The following is an 18664-nucleotide window of genomic DNA, read 5'->3' on the forward strand; positions in this document are numbered from 1 at the left end:
AAAGATTTCTGTTTAGTCTTTAAAGGAACTTTTATAAACTTCAGGGAAGGGAGACAGTTGGAAACAAAACTATAAAAATAAAATGCCTGTTACTTTAAACCTTGTAATGTAAAGCTTTCAAAAATTGCATCAGAGTTAGGTAATTTTTAGCTGATGTCCCTTGTCTATATAGTTACATAGCAAGAATATGTATATGAGTTTATTTGGAAGGTGTATTTCTTTACATTTTATATATGGTCACACACTACTTCAAGATAATGTGGCTCATGTAAGTTTGAAGATTTGACTTCAGCAGTTTTGAATCTAACCTCACCATAGTTGTACATTGACTCTTTTCAGTTGGGGGTAGAGGTAGGGAGTGGCGGGATATAAGTATAGAAAGGGCGTGATTATTCTTTCCATTTGCTGACTTGAAGAGTTTCTCTTAGAAAACAAAATCAACCGATGTAACTAACAAAACCCAAACCCGCTGACCTGACTCAGGATTTAGAAGAGGTCAGCCTGGCACAGATATGAAAAATGTACCAATTTAAAAACAGCCCCACGGGACTTCCCTGGTGGCACAGTGGTTAAGAATCCACCTGCTAATGCAGGGGACAGGGGTTTGAGCCCTGGTCCAGGAAGATCCCACATGCCACGGAACAGCTAAGCCCATGTGCCACAACTGCTGAGCCTGCGTGCTGCAACTGCTGAAGCCCGCGTGCCTAGAGCCCTGCTCTGCAATGAGAAGCCACCGCAATGAGAAGCCTGCACACTGCAAAGAAGAGTAGCCCTGCTCGCCGCAACTAGAGAAAGCCCGCGCGCAGCAACGAAGACCCAACGCAGCCATAAACAAACAAACAAACAAAAAACAGCCCCAGGCTCAAATAGTTTGTCTTTAGAGGACTTTCATTTGAACATGACAATCTGCATTCATCTCTGCTCTCTCCCTGGAACCTACCAAAATGACAACCAACGAATAAAAGGTAAACTAAAAAAGAGAAAGTATGGGAAAGACTTAGGGGGACAGGTATCTTTGAAGGTGGGGCCTAAGGCATGGGGCTAAAAAGAGGAGATCAGGTTAAAATTCTAATAAGGAACCAATAGAACTCCCCCACTTACTTTTCTGTTTCTTGAGGCCAGACCAGAAATGTCATCTTGGGGACAAGAGTGGAAGGCAGAATTAAGGTTTAAGACTAAACACAGGGTGATTAAGGGCAAGCCGTTGTCCTAGGTCCTAACTCCACTTTCTCAGAATGCTTGCAGGTAGGTATCCCCATATCCTCATTCTCCAAGTCAGAAGATCCAAGAGTTTTAGAGAAGCTGACTGGTCCCAGGGAGATCCCTACAGTATGGAGTAGTCCTAACTAAGCCAGCTCTTCGTTCATTGGTAGAGTTTACCTGCTCCTGGCCTTCGTCTTGTCACTCTACTGTGAGGGCCACCAGTTGATAAACCCTGCAGTGCCCATGGAGTTTCTAGACCTTTATTTGCTTTGGTCTTGAATGTAAGTGGACAGACAGGGATTGTGAGATACTTGGGGAAAGCCTTCAGTATGAAAGACACAGACCAAGCCAACAGAGAAAAGGGTCTCAGAGAAACAAAGATAGTGCTGGATGCTGAAGAAAATTTCCAAAGACCGTAAAAAATGACACCAGGATACTTTAAATAGAATGTTTTTCAAATAAAGTCAAAGAATCTATCAGAAAATAGAAAAGTCAAAGAGGTGGACAATATAAAAGGTTAAGGTGTAAAAATCAGAAAATTGATGTAGGAGATCCAATATCCACCTAATAATGGTGACAGAAAATGGGAAGATTTTAGCAAATAACATCAGGAAATTTTCTAGAGGAAGAACTTCAGTTTCTAGGATAAAATTGCCCGCCAGCTGCTCAGCACAATATGTATGTTAAAGAGGGGTGGGGGTGAGAGAATAAACACACCAAGGCCCACGATCAAGTAATTTGAGGGCACTTAGCACTCTAAAAGCTTCCAGAGATTGTGGGGTGGGAGGAAAGGCAAGGAGGGGGGAGGTCCTACACCAAAGTTTAGGACTTTCCAAATGCGGCACTGCACACTGGAGGCTGGAAGATGATAGAGGAAAGCCTTCAACTGAGAGGAGATCTCTTCCCAGCTGAGCTTACATATGTGGGGGTAAAATAAAAATGTTTCCACACAAGCCTCAAAGTGTATAGCCCACACAGCTTTTCTTAGATACTGATGGATGTGTTATTCCAAGGTAAGAGTATAAATCAAGGAACAGGGAGACTTAGAACCTCGTGAGTTCTAACCAGCAGAGGGGTGAAGGGAAGCTCCTGGATGCCAGTCATGCAGCAAGCCTGGAGATGAGCCAGCTCACACTAGAAAAGGAAAGGAGAGCACAGCCCGAGGAGGGAGGTCTCAGTCATAATACGGGAGTAATGGCTTACCTGCTTATTGGATCATGTGAAAAATACATTGAGAAGGGCTTTATATGACATAGAGGAGCTTGGGAATAATGAGTAATAGGTGTAAAGAAAACTAAGCAAATAAAAAAAGATAGTTATTAACTTTATGAAAGATAAAACTTGAACAGGAAGAAATATATTGGGCTTCTGTAGGCCATGGAAACAACATCGTACCTTTCTGCTGCCTATTTCCCCGTAACATCTGGTTACTGCTCATCACTTGGGGACCACAGAGATGGACACTCCTCTCAATGTGAGCTCACACTGTCATACCAAGGCAGAGGAGGACCACGTTATGCACTGGTTCCTAAATTGCCATTTGGAAGTAACACAAGTACTGCTCACGTTTATTGGCCAAAGCAAATCACATCTGACTTCAGAGTGGTAAGAGGTGCAGGGAAATACATTTCTACCGTGTGCCTCCAAGGAGAGCTGGGATGTTTGTGAACTGCTCTGGTGGCCACTTGGCTCAGCAGTGAGGAGTTAGAAAGTGAGCAGAATACCGGTGAGTTTTGCTCTGCATGTATTATAACACTGAGGAGAAGGAATAGATAGTGGGGGTGGCCAGACAATCACCTGTCACAGTAGACAGAGTATAAAATTGGTACATGAACAAGTAGCAATAAAAACATAATTAAGGGCTTCCCTGGTGATGCAGTGGTTAAGAATCTGCCTGCCAGTGCAGGGGACACGGGTTCGAGCCCTGGTCCGGGAAGATCCCACATGCCGTGGAGCAACTAAGCCTGTGCACCACAACTACTGAGCCTGCGTGCAGCAACAAAGACCCAATGCAGCCAGAAATAAATAAATTATATATAAAAAAAATTAAAAACATGAAGATAAATACCAAAGAAAACAACCAAGAGAGTTAAAATTGGTTTGCCTCGGACTTCTGTGGTGGCACAGTGGTTAAGAATCCGCCTGCCAATGCAAGGGACATGGGTTCAAGACCCCTGGTCCAGGAAGATCCCACATGCTGTGGAGCAGCTAAGCCCATGTGCCACAACTACTGAGCCCGTGTGCCACAACTACTGAAGCCCACGCGCCTAGAGCCCGTGCTCCGCAACAAGAGAAGCCACCACAATGAGAAGCCCGTACACCGCAACGAAGAGTAGCCCCTGCTTGCTGCAACTAGAGAAAGCCCATGTGCAGCAACGAAGACCCAACCCAGCCAAAAAATAAATAAAATAAATAAATAAATTTATAAAAAAATAAAATAAAATTGGTTTGCCTCTGTGGAGTAGGACTGGAGGTGAGGAGGTTTGGGCAGGGGACTGTGGGTTTTCATTGTAAGTTTTTGTTTATTACTTTATTAGGTTAAAAAATAAAAAATAAAAAGTCTGATAATACCCATAATTGCAAGGTGGTTGTGAGAATTAAATGGGGTCACATGTATACATATAATAGCAGTAGTAGAAAGCCTGAACCATTGCTTGTGGGCTGACGTTAGATCTTTTTCCCTTTCCTGTTACATCGTGAGCTCAGAGTGCCTAGTGCGGAGCTGAGTGTAGCCTTGCCTTCAGTGTGGGGCTGAGGGTGTGGAGTAGATGCTGTGTTCTAAAGAGGATGCAGAAAACTCCCATGTGAGCTTTTAATCTTCAGAGTTCAAGTGCTGTTCAAAGCCTTAGGCTTGAGTAACTTTCCTGGGGATTATGGGAATGCATGCCACTTGTTTTTGATTCCAATGGCAGATATATACAAATTGAAATTAACTTGAATTTATTTGCTGTGTTTTTTCTTCTTAGGACAGACCAGAGATTTGTTTTATGAAGGGTGCTTATGAACAGGTGATTAAGTATTGTACTACATATCACAGCAAAGGGCAGACCTTGACACTCACCCAGCAGCAGAGAGATCTGTACCAACAAGAGAAGGCCCAGATGGGCTCTGCAGGGCTCAGAGGTAAGGCCATTTCAGCACAGTCCCCTAGGTGGAGAGGTAATGCCTTCTTTTAATTGCAGATGAATTCATGCTTCACATCTGAGCTGCACAGCTCTATTCCAGGGTTCGTAGAAGCCTGCCATTTCTGAAGTGTTAGGTTTTAGTTGGCTAATTGTTTCTATGTTCCCAAAACATAAAAAGTTGGGAATGTAGCAAAATATGAAATCTCTAGTTCTTACAGACCTGCAGTGGTCTCTGAGCAGGTGATAGAAATTTTATTTTAGATACGTTTATCTTGTGGGAAGGGTGATAGATAGAAGTAAGGTGATGTTACTCCTTCCTTATGTTATCACTGGGTCTTGTTTGTTAATCTAAAATACTTTCCTAAATATTAAAAGACTTAGGCCTCTAACTCTTTAAACCGAGGTGGTTACTTACTTGTTCCTCATCTGCTGACTCCTTCCCTTGCCGATCACCAGCGAGGAAAGAGGTGCCCAGACTCTGCCTTGTGAAATGCTGCTGACTGGACGGTGACAGGGAAAGGGGGTCTGCTGTGCACACACACATCGGCCGCTTCTTCTAGGGACATCGTGTGTATGTAGGGTTGAAGAGCAGGGCTTGGGGCCGTACCTGGTTTTTACCTTCTGGCTTGTGGGGAGTACACACACACACACCCACCCGTGCACTTATGTAGTCTTTCTCAAGGAAATTGGAAGAGTTGGCTTCCTTAATTTTATTGTTATTTACAAAATGGAAGTCAAGCACCACAGTTCCTGGGAGCAGGAAACAAGTATATAAAAAGTATTCTTCTTATTCATGGTTCACTTAAGCAAGGGCTTTCTGTGGGATAGAACTTTTGGATAGATTTACAGGACTTCTGCTCTTATAATAAGATAGGTTTAGAAAGGTATTCTTGTGGCTTCATTTGAGGGCAGTGTTTTGTTATTCTTAGCAGCTCACAGCAAAATGGTTTCAAAGTTGGCTTGCATTTAGAGAGTCTTAAAGGTCTGGTATGTGCTCCCTGTTTTCCTTAATTTTTGTAACAGAGGTTTCACACTTTTTTTTTTTTTTGACTAATTCTCTTCATCTGAAAGATTGTGGAGCTTTGTGTATGTGTGGTTTGGTGTGGTAACATTGTGAAATAGACAAGACTTGGTGGAGGAGAACATCTTTGTTTCACAGGGCTTTGGGAAACGTTCTGGGCATTTGTCCCTTGCTTCACATCTTTTCCTCTTCTCTGCTTATGCTCCATTTTCCTCCTCCCGCTCAAGTTACCATAATGAAGAGTAAAGAATAAATGAATAAAGATTTTAAGTTTAACTTGATATGAACTTATTTTATACTTTATAAAACTCAAGTTTCTTAAAATACATGTTAATTTTAAAATTGGAGTACGTTTCGTTTTTATGTTTTAAATATAAAGGAGGAAGTTGGGGACCCTCCACACAGAAAAGGTCTACATACCTTTGTCCCAAACAGTAACAGTAGATCTTCATTTGTGCTAAAGAAGCAAACAAATAAATACAGGATACTGCCGTCTGGGCTAATACCACCCCTTCACTGAGAGTGCCAGGAGCTGGTGTCCCTTTCTTAGGATTTGCTGACACACAGATTGATACTCAGTTCCCCCCTTCTGTTGCCATCTGCCTCTGTTCCAACACCAGGGACTGTCAAGTGGCTCATTCTCTCCAGAGTGAAAGCGTTTGGGGCTCACATCTACGTAAATAGTTAGGTATGACTCATACATTGGACAAATAGAAGTCATTTGCCTCTAACCATGGTTTTCCAAATGTATCTCATCCTTCATACCTTATGTTTGAATAAGAATGGATACTTCCCGTGATCTCTCTGGGACTTTTCAGTTTCCCTGTGAGATACATATGTTTAGTTTGTGTTCTTTTTTTGGTGTGTTTTCTTTGGTAACTTGTTCAGTCTTATAATTTCCCGGATGGAGACACATCCCTCTGGCTCATAAGGTAGCTACCAGAGGTTCCAGAATTCTGAGAAAAAGCTAAATGGTATTTGGAAATGAACGGTGCTTTGTGCTATATAAGTTCCCAAGGATGACAGGAAACTAACTATAAATGATGGTATGGTGGTATTATTTATATAGTTTCAAGAGAATCAAAGTAACAAATAAGAAAATCCTATTAATGTTACAGAAAGAGTGAAAGAATATAAACTATTGTTGGAATTAGTGGTTTTACAATCACTTTACATATTAACTTTACCTGCCAGGGTTTCTTGGGTGCAAAATTATTACATGTTGTGTATAATTAACATAGCCTTCTCTTCAAGCTATTGAATTGTTCTGGAGGCCTATAAGATGGAAAGATGAAAATACATTAGGAGAAGCCACCTTCAAAGGTGTCTGTTTAAAATTGACTTTAAAGCTCAACAAACTGTGGCCCGGGAAGATCCCACATACTGTGGAGCACCTAAGCCCGTGCGCCACAACTACTGAAGCCCGTGCGCCTGGAGCCTGTGCTCCGCAACAAGAGAAGCCACCGCAGTGAGAAGCCCTCGGCAACTAGAGAAAGCCCGTGCACAGCCACAGAAGACCCAACGCAGCCAAAAAATAAATAAATAAATAAAACAAATCTATTAATTAAAAAAAAAGCTCAACAAACCTACAGTTTTCCAAATAATTAATTGTATTTTTCTTAAGAGTCAGTAGTTTCTGCTGAAAGGAGCTGCATGTGTTTGCTATGTGAAAACATTTCTTATTTGCTCCTCGCTTGCCTTCTCTGCTTAACAGTTCTTTAGTCGTATTCTTTTTAATTTTTAATAAGTTAAAGCAACCCCATATTGAGAACCATTAAACTAGAATATCTTTGCATGTAGTAATTTTGATTTTTAGAGTTTCTGTAATTACCACAATGACATTGTAGTCTTAAGTCATTTACCTGAGAAGTGTTATGGTCTCCAGCTTTCGTAAAGTAAATTCTAATGGTTTTGTGATTCACATTTTCTTTTTCGGATTTTATTATTATTTCCCAAGTTCTTGCTTTGGCTTCTGGTCCTGAATTGGGACAACTGACGTTCCTTGGCCTGGTGGGAATCATTGATCCTCCTAGAACTGGTGTGAAAGAAGCAGTTACAACACTCATTGCCTCGGGAGTGTCAATAAAAATGATTACTGGAGACTCACAGGAGACTGCAATTGCAATCGGTATAACTAGGCTGCTTCCTTTGTTTTCCATAGTTTTTCTTAAATTAGTGCAGTGCATAGTTCTGTGAATCATTTGACATGAAGTGTGTTTACATAATACTGAGTTATACAGTTAAAATTGATGCTTTTGTTTGCTCATACTCTAAAAAATTGTGGGCAAAATTTTATTTTAGTTAAAAAAAATAATACTATTAGTTGAAAATAACTAAAGCATTGTGAAATCACATTTTATTTACAAAAGAATAGTTGATTATTTTTAACCTCATAGTCCACTATGCTGACGGATAAAAGCACTAGATCATGAATGTGAAAGAAAATATGAAATTTAGTTTTTTCTTTCAACTTGAGTATAATTTTTTAAATGCAGACTTTGTACCTAATTTGAAAGAAAATAACTTGTGTCTGTATTTCTGTTGTCTAATACATATATGCCTATGTTGTTTGAATGCTGTTTAAGATTACTTAAGTATAAGGAAATAAAGTGGACATGGAAGTTAATCTCCCAGAACCTGTAAACTATAATTCATACTGATAAATTTAAAATTTGCTTAAGTTCATTAATTCTTATCTTATTAATATGGAAAGAGACTTGAGACAGGAATTTCACACTTTATGTGATCTAAGAAAAATATGTCACTGGAAACATAATATTGTTGGGAAGATTGTTTCTAGAGAAACTTCTCAACATTTATTTTCATTTACATACAACTACATGATACCACAGATGAGCCACCATTTTGCCTGGCTTTGTTTACTTTATTTAAAATGCACTCTGATCTTCATTAAAATTGAGTTCCCAAGCAGAACCTGTTTGGCCTTGTTTCAGTTCTTAGGTGTGGTGGGTTAAATTGTGAAAACTCTTTATTCTTAAATTTAAACAAAAATCAAGAAGTCAAACAGAAAACCCCACACTTTTTACTAATTCAGTTCTGTTTGTCTTATCGTAGTCTGTCTTGTGATCCCTTGATGCAAAGACATTTTATACTTAAAGAGAAAGTGAGTTGATAACAAATCATATTAAGTGAGCATTATGTTGACTAGCCTATCAAGCAAAACCAATTTGGTTAATTATGTTTTCTTCCCCATTTCACTTCAGCTAGTCGTCTGGGATTATATTCCAAAACTTCCCAGTCAGTCTCAGGAGAAGAAATAGATGCAATGGATGTCCAGCAGCTTTCACAGATGGTGCCAAAGGTAGGCCTAAACCAGAGCCTTTCAGGCTGAAAGGCCTTATTCTAGGTGTTAGACCATTTCTGCTGCTGTGTTAATGAAGCTGTTTGAAACATTTGAAAACAGTTGGGACATGACCCCCAGATTCGTTGGTCCAAATCATGAGATGAAATCTTATCATTGAAATCGGTCTTATCATTGAGAGTATTTATGATGTGATTGTTAGGAATATCAGTGCTTTAGCAAGAGCCAAGTTTCCTCTGAGGAAGGTACTGTGGAAATTAACAGTGGTGTTTTGTATTTATAAAGTACAGAGTGGAGAGAGACCATCACTTCATACTTCTTACCCTTGTGTTCTATTTTAATTGAATGCATATATAATGCTTTTAAAAAAATTGAGGTATCATTTGCAAACAGTAAACGTCTTCCTTTTTAATGTACAGCCCTAAGTTTTGACAAATGTGTGTGGTCCTCGTAACCACCACACAGTCGGGTACAGGTTCCTCCCACCCCACATCCTCTTGTTGTGGTCCGCTCCTCCCTCTGCTTCCACTGCTTGGCAACCGTCGATTTGTTTTCTGTCCCTATAGTTTTGCCTTTTCCAGAATGCTCTAAAAATGGAGGCATATAGTATGAGGGCTTTGAATCTGCTTTTTTGACTTAGCATAATGCATTTTTAATTGCTGAGTAGGATTCCACTGTATTGGGTGTGTGTTACCTATGCACCAGTTTAAAGGTATTTGGATTATTTTCAGTTATTGCTGATTATGATTACAACTACTCTAAACATTTGTATATAGGTTTTGTATGAAAATAAATATTCATTTCTCTTAGATAAATACCTAAGATTAATTGCTGAGTCATATGGTTATGTATGTTTAACTTTGTAAGAAAGTGCCAAATTGTTTTACAAGGTGGTTTTATTGTTTTGCATTCCCACCAGCAATGTTTGAAAGGTCTAATTGCTCATATCCTCACCAGCACATGGCATTGTCAGTTTCCCCATTCCCATTCTAATAGGTGTATCATGGTATCTTATTGTGGTTTTAATTTGCATTTCCCTCACAACTAATGATTTTGTGTATCCTTTTCATGTGCTTATTTGCCATTCATATATTTTCTTTAGTGAACAGTCTACCCTGCCTATTTTTAAAAAATGTTTTATTTTTGAATTTTGAAAGTTACTTATATATTATGGATAAAAGTCCTTTATCAGATATTTGATTGGAAAATATTTTTTCCCAGTCTGTGGTTTTATTTTTTTATTCTATTAACATTGTCTTTTAAAGAACAGAAGTTTTAAATTTTGGTGAAGTCCAGTTTATCGTTTTTTTCTTTTATGGATCATGCTTTTGATATGTTATCTAAGGACTCTTTGCCTAACCCAAGGTCACAAAGATTTTTTCCTGTTTTTGTTTGTTTTTTTTTTTTTTTAATAGAAGTCTCATACTTTTAGGTTTTACCTAACATCTGTGATCCTTTTTGAATTATTTTTGTCTATGTGTGAGAAGTGGGTTAAGGTTCATTTGTTTTATGTATGGGTGTTCAGTTGTTCCAGTACTGGTTGTTGAAAAGACTGTCCTTTTTTTTTCATTGAAATGCCCTTTCAGAGCATCTGAGAGCAGTGTGGGCGTCTGATTTGTTTTAGATTTAGTGGGGTAGGTGTTTCCATATTTGAACAGGACTCTGTGTGTGTGTGTGTGTGTGTGTGTCCTATCCTGATAGTTTCTTCCTGACATTTATTTCTGAAAGAATAATTCCTGTATTAAGTTCCCTGGGGGTATTGAGACAGAATGTACATTTAGTAAACATTTTCCCATTAACCTTTGTTCAACCTTTTCTTCCAAACCTTTTCCCAGAGATGCTAACAAGTAGTGACATTGGACAGATTTGAAATTTCATTTTATTTGCTTTCTTCAGTTCACTCTCCGGCTCTCTGATAAAAATGCTAATGAACTCTGAAAACCAATGTAAAGGCAGTTAGGGAAGGAAGAAGTAAGTTACAAATTGCATCATCAGCCCGGACAAATTACATCATTGGTCATTTTCAAATAAGAGTTTTTGTGCATCAATTATGGCAGATGCTCTGATGCTGTTCAAAGAGGAAAGCTCATTGAATTGCTTGGAGTCATCCTGCTCTGAGGAGGAATTCCATAAATACCAGCACTTTTTTCAGGTTTATCATGTCTTTTGAAAACCCAAGTCTTTTCTTTCCTTTAGGTCCTTTAGTCCCCCCAACCCCTACTTTGTCTTTTTTCCTATTTTTATCTTGTGTTCATGTAACTCTTAAATCTTGGTCTTATTGCTTTTACTTCAGATCATTTTGAAAAGTTTTTCTTTTATTAGTGTTTGAACAAAACAAAACTTTCCTTCTAAATTGCCAGCTCACTGAGATTTTCCCACATGTATTAAAAATCATATTAATGAATTCTGTTCCTCATTAAAACGTTTTTTGGCTTTCCTGTTTCCATAATTCTGTCACACATTCCAAATCCCTCAACATTTCTCTGTCCTTTTGACCTAGAGCCAGTTAGAAAGTAGTATGGAAACTGAATTTTGCTTAATTATTTATAAAGTCCATCTGGGAATTCTCAGTGTTTTTTGTTTATGATTTCTTGAGTGTGTTCTACATTTCCTGTTGATAAAAATGGACATTCTCTTTTCTTGTTTGTTTTTTATAGCACTGCCTCCATTTTTGTTTTTACCAAACCTATTAACCAAGTCCCTATAATAAAATCCCAATTCGTGTGCTGTTTAATTTTTGGTATGTTGTCAATACTTATTTCAATGCATCAGATATCTTTTAATCTGTTCTGGAAGATTTGGGGACCTTTGGGAGGTTATTTTAATGCCAGGAATAATTTTTTTCCATTAGCCTCTCCTTTTCATATTTACCTACTTTCTTCTCTTCATAACTTACTTTCTGTTAATGTTGATCAAAAGAACCGTGAGTGCTGACCACAAATATGACACTGAAAAGATGGACCCATGAGAAGAGAAAATTCCTCTTTCAGGTTCCTTCTGAAAATACACAGCCTTTCTCCCTTTCCCTCCATAATATTCCCTGAACTCTCTCTTTGCTGACAGAGTTCTACTTCTTTCCCATTGTCCTTTTACCATCCTGTTGTCCTCATTCTGTCTTCTCCCCTCCTGCTCCCATACTACAGTGATTATATTGTGTGCTTATCTTAAATCAGTATATTCCCCCACCTTTTAGGTAGAGAAACAGACGTAAAGGTGAGAAGATCATTAATAGAGGAATTTCAGTTACCCCCAAGTTTAATCCTAGCTCTGTGATAAAATGATATAGTTCAGTTTTTAGTCACTTCTCTCTGTTTTTTTTTTTTAATACCTTATTTCTTCAGGCCATAATTTTGTGTCACTAAATTTCAATATTTTTTCTCAACCAAAAAGATTGACCTGCTAGTCCTGATGCTTTAAGGAGAATTTTTACTCCGTGCAATATTATTTTCTACATGATTCTTCAGCTTTGCATTGAGATCTGCTTAGTCTCAAAGAAACTGCTTTTATTTTTGAGTTGCCATCAAAGCTTTGAAATGCTGAAATCTATATCAAGTAATAGGTATACTGGATGCATGCCAAAGTAATTTATTACTATACAAAAGAGGTATGTTTTCAGCCCAACAGTTGGTTTGTTATCCTTACTGCCATTGTCAGTGATAAGCTGCATTGGCTGCAAAGGAGTGAGTTGCAGTGGTTTGAATGATTTGTAGTGGAACAAAGGCAAAATTTTACTCTGTACAACCTGAGTATTTGTAATTAGTAATTAGCCGTTTATTTAAAAATTCTGTAAAATCCACACTCTTTGCTAGATGCTCTTGTAAAAAATTCTGTAAAATCCAGTCTTTGCTAGATGCTCAGTGCTGTGTGCTACATGATTAATTTCTGCAGTAATGTAGAATTTTCACTTAGAAGGTAACCAGTACATTTTAAATATGTATGCAGCTTAGTCCTTTTTATTCTATTTAAAAAATTTTTTTTAATTCAAGTGTAGTTGATTTACAATGTTGTTTGTTTCAGCTGTATAGCAAAGTGATTCATTTATACATACATGTATATCTTTTTTAAGTGAACACTTTTTAATTAATTTATTTATTTTTGGCTGTGTCAGGTCTTAGTTGCAGCCCATGGGATCTTTTGTTGCGGCGCATGAGCTCTTTGTTGCAGTGTGCGGGCTTCTCTCTAGTTGCAGCGCATGGGCTCCAGAGCGTGTGGGCTCTGTAGTTGCAGCATGTGGGCTTAGTTGCCCTGCGGCATGTGGGATCTTAGTTCACTGACCAGGGATCAAACCTGCGTCCCCTGCATTGGAAGGTGGATTCTTAACCACTGGACCACCAGGGAAGTCCCTATATATATCTTTTTTTTCAGATTATTTTCCCTTATAGGTTATTACAAAATATTGAGTATAGTTACCTGCGTTATCAATATATAGTAGGTCCTTGTTGCTTATCTATTTTATATATAGTAGTGTGTATTTGTTAATCCCAAACTCCTAATTTACCCTCCCCCTCTTTCCCCTTTGGTAACCATAAGTTTGGTTTTTATGTCAGTGGGTCTATTTCTGTTTTGCATATAAGTTCTTTTGTATATAAGTTCATTTGTATCACTTTGATGGTTTTTTTTGTTTGTTTTTTAGATTCCACATATAAGCAATATCATGTGATATTTGTCTTCCTCTGCCTGATTTCACTTAGTATGATAATCTCTAGGTCCATCCATGTGGCTGCAAATGGCATGATTTCATTCTTTCTTATGGTTGATAATGTTCCATTATATATATATACCACATCTTCTTTATCCATTCATTTGTCACTGGACATTTAGGTTGCTTCCATGCCTTGGCTATTATGAATAGTGCTGCAGTGAACATTAGGGTACATGTATCTTTCCGAATTACAGTTTTCTCTGGATACGTGCCCAGGAGTGGGATTACAGGATCATATGGTAGCTCTGTTTTTAGTTTTTTAAGGAATCTTCATACTGTTCTCCATAGTGGCTGCACCGATTTACATTCCCCCCAACAGTGTAGGAGGGTTCCTTTCTCTCCACACCCTCTCTGGCATTTATTATTTGTAGACTTCCTAATGATGGCCATCCTGACTGGTGTGAGATGATACCTCGTTGTAGTTTTGATTTGCATTTCTCTAATAATTAGCAATGTTGAGCATCTTTTCATGTGCCTTTTGACCATCTGTATGTTTAGTACTTTTTAAAGACACGCTAAAGAGTTTCCAAATGGAGTTTGAACCTTTTTAAAGGAAGAATGCTTTCCACATATGAGTTATGTGGTACCTAGAGGAACTAAGGGTAATCAGTAATGTGATAGTACAGTTAAACTGAATTTTTTTACCTAAGAAAATAATCCTCTTTTGTTTTAGACCTCTATTAAAATTGGGAGAGAACCTGGGAATAGTCTTTATGATGGTCCTAAGATTCCGTCATTTATTCATTCATTTTACATGTGTTTATAGAGCACTGGAGGTACAGGGCCAAAATCTCTGCCTCATGGAGCTTATAGTCTAAGATAAGACTCATGTGGAGTATGACATTGCACAGAGTAAAAATTCTACTTAAAGCACCAGGATTAGCAGGTCATTCTTTTTGGTTGAGTAAAAATATTGAAATTTAGTGACACAAAATTATGGCCTGAAGAAATTAGGTATTAGAAAAAAACACAGAAGTGTCTAAAAATTGAACTATATCATTTTATCACAGAGCTGGGACTAAACTTGGGGGTAACTGAAAATTCCTCTGTTAATAATCTTTTCATCTTTATGTCTTTCTCCACCTAAAAAGGGGGGAATATACTGGTTTAAGATAAGCACACAATACAATCACTGTAGTATGGGAGCAGGAGGGGAGAGCACTGACAAAAGCAGGGAAGAGAGAGGATGAGATCTTTAGACAGCATGCCTAGGAAAGGCATCACTGAGAAGGTCCTGTGTGATGAAAGGGGCAGGCTGTGTAATATCCGAGGGAACACAAGGGCAGAGGCCTCAAGGGAAGTGTGCTTGGCATGTTTCAGGAACTGTGAGGCGGCCAGTGTAGTGCAGGGGGGAGAGAAGACTAACCGGGGAGCATGCACTTCATGTGGGGCTTGGTGGACAGTAAAAGACTTGGGCACCATTCAGTTGTCCTGAGAGGGACAGGAGGTTTTTGGAGGGCTTTCAGCAGAGGACAGTGTGGTTTGACTTATGTTTTTAACCCAGCGTGTTGGCAGTGGATTTCGATGTTTGAGTAAGGAGGTTGAAGTGTGGATATATTTGAGGATGGGGCCAAACTGCGTGTGGCATGTGGGAGAAGAGGAGGAATCAGGGTGGCTCCCCAGATTTAGAGCCTGAGCCATTGCAAGAGTGCACTTGCCATTGGCAGAGGATGTGAGGGAGCATGTGTTTGGGGAAGTAACAGGGGTTCTGTTTGGGATGTTTAAGTCTGAGATGGGATGTCCAAGAGCAAATGTGGAGTAGGTAGGTGGATTAGTTTTATCAATCTGGATTTCAGAAGAGACAAAAAGGCATATAAATAAAAGCCAGATTTCTAAGGTGGGATGAGATCCCCTAGGGAGAGACCTCTTATATTATAAAGAGCCCAAGAACTGAGTTCTAGAACACTCCAATGTGTAGACTTCAGGGAGGCCTGGGGGAACCTGCACAAGAGGAGCCGCTGGAGAGGTAGGAGGAGGAGCAGGAGAGTGTAGGGTGGTCCTGAAGCCAGGAGAAGAGGGCGCCTCAGGAGGAGGGAGTAATCGGCTGCGTGCGGGATTAAGTCACGTGAGAGATGGCACTGGTGTCAGCAATGCGGGGAGTCTTTGGTGCCCTTGATTAGAGCTTTCAGTGCAGGGGTGGGGGTAGCAGCCTAATTAGGAGGGATTCAGGAGAGAGTGGAAGAGAGAGATGGGAGACAGCAGTACAGGCAGCTCCCTAGAGGAGTTTCGCTTATAAAGAGAAGGGGAAAGGAGGGTAGCAGCTGAGATAGGAAGGGAAGTTTTTGGTTTTGTTTTTCTTTAAATGGAAGGAATAACAACATGTTTGTATAATGATGGTAAAGGTGCAGCAGCAAGGGAAAAATTTTGATACAAGGGGGGGAAAATTTCTGATTGGTAAGAAGGTGGGATATTTGACCTGCACTAGAAACATATTCACCTTGTTCATTTGTAGTAAAAGGAGAGAAGGAGGGATACTGTCTGGATACAGCTATTGGATGGTGGGAGTTGTGGAAGTTTTCTCCTGACTCTGTTTTCTTTGAAGCAGAAAACAAGGTTGTCAGCTGAGAGTGAGGCTGGGGAAGGGGATAAATTGGAAGCATGAGGAGAGAAAACTAGTGTGGACCCGTCCTCTAGGAGAGTAGGAAAGAGAACGGTGGGTTACGTGGGTATTAAGGTCACCTGGCTCGGGGGTGTTGGAAAGACTGATGGGAGGCAGTGGTTAAAGATTCCTGTGAAACATGGAGGGTGGCCTCGGGAGCAGTGACTGACCACAGGGAGTGAAGGTACAGTCTTCTGTGACATTCAGAACCGAGGATGTGTGACTGAAGAAGGGAATGGAGGGCACCTGCCCCCTCTGTGCTCTGCTGGTGGTGCTATTGGAGAGGACTGTGGGAACAGTCCCTGTCTTGTGGATAAATTAGGTTAGAGCAGTGTGGGTAAGAGTGGAGGGCCAGGGGATTTGTCGATGACTGGGGCACAGTGGGAGGGTTTCAGGAGACCAGGAGATGGGATCAGGAAAAGGGATTAAATATATTCTTTGGAGAGAGAAGATGGTATAAGCAGGTGGAGACACAGTGGAGGAGAGAGAGCCTGATGGATTAACCTGAGTAGAAGAGCATGCGCAGACACTTCATAGCGCTTAACAAAAAAAGGCTCGAGGGACGTTGAGAAGCAGCTGTTCTTTAAATCTCCTGAAGACAGGACAAAGGGAAGAGGCCATTTTAGTTGTGTCAGTGTCGAGGAAGCCGATGCAGGAGAGTTTTTCCTTTGTCTTTCTCTGAACGTTTCAAGAATACAGCTGTTTTCTCTTCAGAGCTTAAACATAATGGGATAAACTGGGTAAATTGTTTAGATTGTGTATTTCTTATAGTACCTAAAAATTTGAAATGACCCTGTCAAATGAGTGTCCTAACAAATGTATGGCATATTCTTAAGTTTGATCTCTGTGGCAAAATACAGACAGTTTAAATTGATAATTTAAAAAATATTCTTAGTTATAAGTGCATAGGTTATTCTGATATTTCTTAATGTTGAAGATTTTTAGTGTGTCCCGTGTTTTAACAGGTTGCGGTATTTTACAGAGCTAGTCCAAGGCACAAGATGAAAATTATTAAGGTGGGTGTCTAAGAATCACACTGTTTTATCTCTGTATCCAAAATGCTACTGCTTGTCTTTCATTATGTTTGCATTACTACTGCGAATATTGATAGAGCATTAAAGTCAGAAGTATTGTGAAGCAAAACAGGTGGTTTTTTAAAGCCTGAGATGGTAACATTAATAGAGAATTTAGTTTGCAAAGGAAGATGTAGAAGAAAACTTTAAGGAAATATCTGCAAATACAACCTTCTTTAAACATTTGAATAATGTAGAAATATGTTCTGACAGGAGGCTATAGCCAAATCATCCTGGTGTGAATAGGAATAATTACTTAGAAACTGAATAAACACAGCAAGAAAAAAATGTTTTGAGAGTGTGAACAGTGTTTAAAGGGCTGTGATTATTTATATTAGTCAAATACATACAAAGCAGCTGACATGGTACCATCAGTTCATGGACTTACTAATCACAGTAGTGCTCCATGGTACTGAGGTCACGGTTTCTCGGCCTTGGCACTGAGACACTGTGGGCTGGATAATTCTTCATTGTGAGGGGCTGTCCTGTGTGTTGTAAGTTTAGCAGCATCCCCGGCTCCTGTCCTTTAGATGCCAGTAGCGTCCCTGAAGTCATGACAATCAGAAATGTCTCCAGACATTGCCAGATGTCCCCTGGGAGACAAAATTTCCCTGAGAACAACTGTGTAATTGACTCTTCATCAGGCTTAACACACAGAATTTTCACACATGGAAATATTAATGGCAGCTTTTTCTAAGCTTTATCTTAAGACCTCCATATATTTATTGAAGTTTATTGAAAAAGTGATTGTTTTATTTCCAGTCTTTAATTATGTGAGAAAGAAAAAGAGAGAGGATTTGTTTATCCCCTTATCTGTGTGGAAGCAACATTTTAATCAGAACTCCTCCCTCCCGCTTCTCCCCTCCCGCCCCCAGTCTCTGCAGAAGAACGGGTCGGTTGTGGCCATGACAGGAGATGGAGTAAATGATGCAGTCGCTCTGAAGGCTGCAGACATTGGAGTTGCAATGGGTCAGACTGGCACAGATGTTTGCAAAGAGGCAGCAGACATGATCCTGGTGGATGATGATTTCCAAACCATCATGTAAGTTTTCCTTCAATGAATGCACATCACAGAGTCTCCTCCCATCCTTTCTTGCACCCCATTCATAGAAAAGAGTTTAGCAGTTTTAGACATTGGATAAACTAAACTTTTTTACTAGATTAATTAATCTTATTTTGTGTACTAGTGTGTAGTTTGGGGGAAAATTATTTGTATGGAATGGACATAATAAATGGCAGGGCTATTCATTTAAGAAATATTACTGAGTACCAGCCAAGTATCGCATTTCCTGGCCACTAGTGTTGTGATACAGCAGTGAACCTTCATGTGGCCTTTATTCTAGTTAAATTCAGGCTCACAGGAATAAGCATGTGCCTGGCCTTACAGTAAGTATTATAAATAAAGATCCCATCCATATCTGTTTCCTTATGTCAGGAATTGTTCATGTTACTAATGATGCAATTTATCATTTGAATAGATTTGTTTCATCCACAGTTTCTAATTGCTTTAAGATTCTTCTGCAGTACCTGCTGGTTGTTTCACAGTGTTCAGGTGGAGGTCACTTGATAATCACCTCTTGAATGATCTAAGTCTTAGTTCAGTGATGCCCTGTGTGCCT

The 18664-nt window shown here is 39.4% G+C and overlaps 1 protein-coding gene across 6 annotated transcripts in view; it reads left to right on the forward strand.

Annotated features, from left to right (window-relative positions):
- The window catches only part of ATP2C1 (ATPase secretory pathway Ca2+ transporting 1), a 118386-nt gene that overhangs the window by 92183 nt on the left and 7539 nt on the right, over positions 1-18664 (forward strand). For all 6 annotated transcript variants that reach the window (XM_036851695.1, XM_036851694.1, XM_036851696.1 and 3 more), the window contains 5 exons: positions 4170-4326; positions 7307-7477; positions 8574-8671; positions 16938-16988; positions 17921-18087. In XM_036851695.1, the coding sequence (XP_036707590.1) occupies positions 4170-4326; positions 7307-7477; positions 8574-8671; positions 16938-16988; positions 17921-18087 (644 nt within the window). The remainder of the gene's footprint in view (positions 1-4169; positions 4327-7306; positions 7478-8573; positions 8672-16937; positions 16989-17920; positions 18088-18664) is intronic.

The sequence above is a fragment of the Balaenoptera musculus genome, chromosome 4, assembly GCF_009873245.2.
Source record: "Balaenoptera musculus isolate JJ_BM4_2016_0621 chromosome 4, mBalMus1.pri.v3, whole genome shotgun sequence".
Taxonomy (NCBI): domain Eukaryota; kingdom Metazoa; phylum Chordata; class Mammalia; order Artiodactyla; family Balaenopteridae; genus Balaenoptera; species Balaenoptera musculus.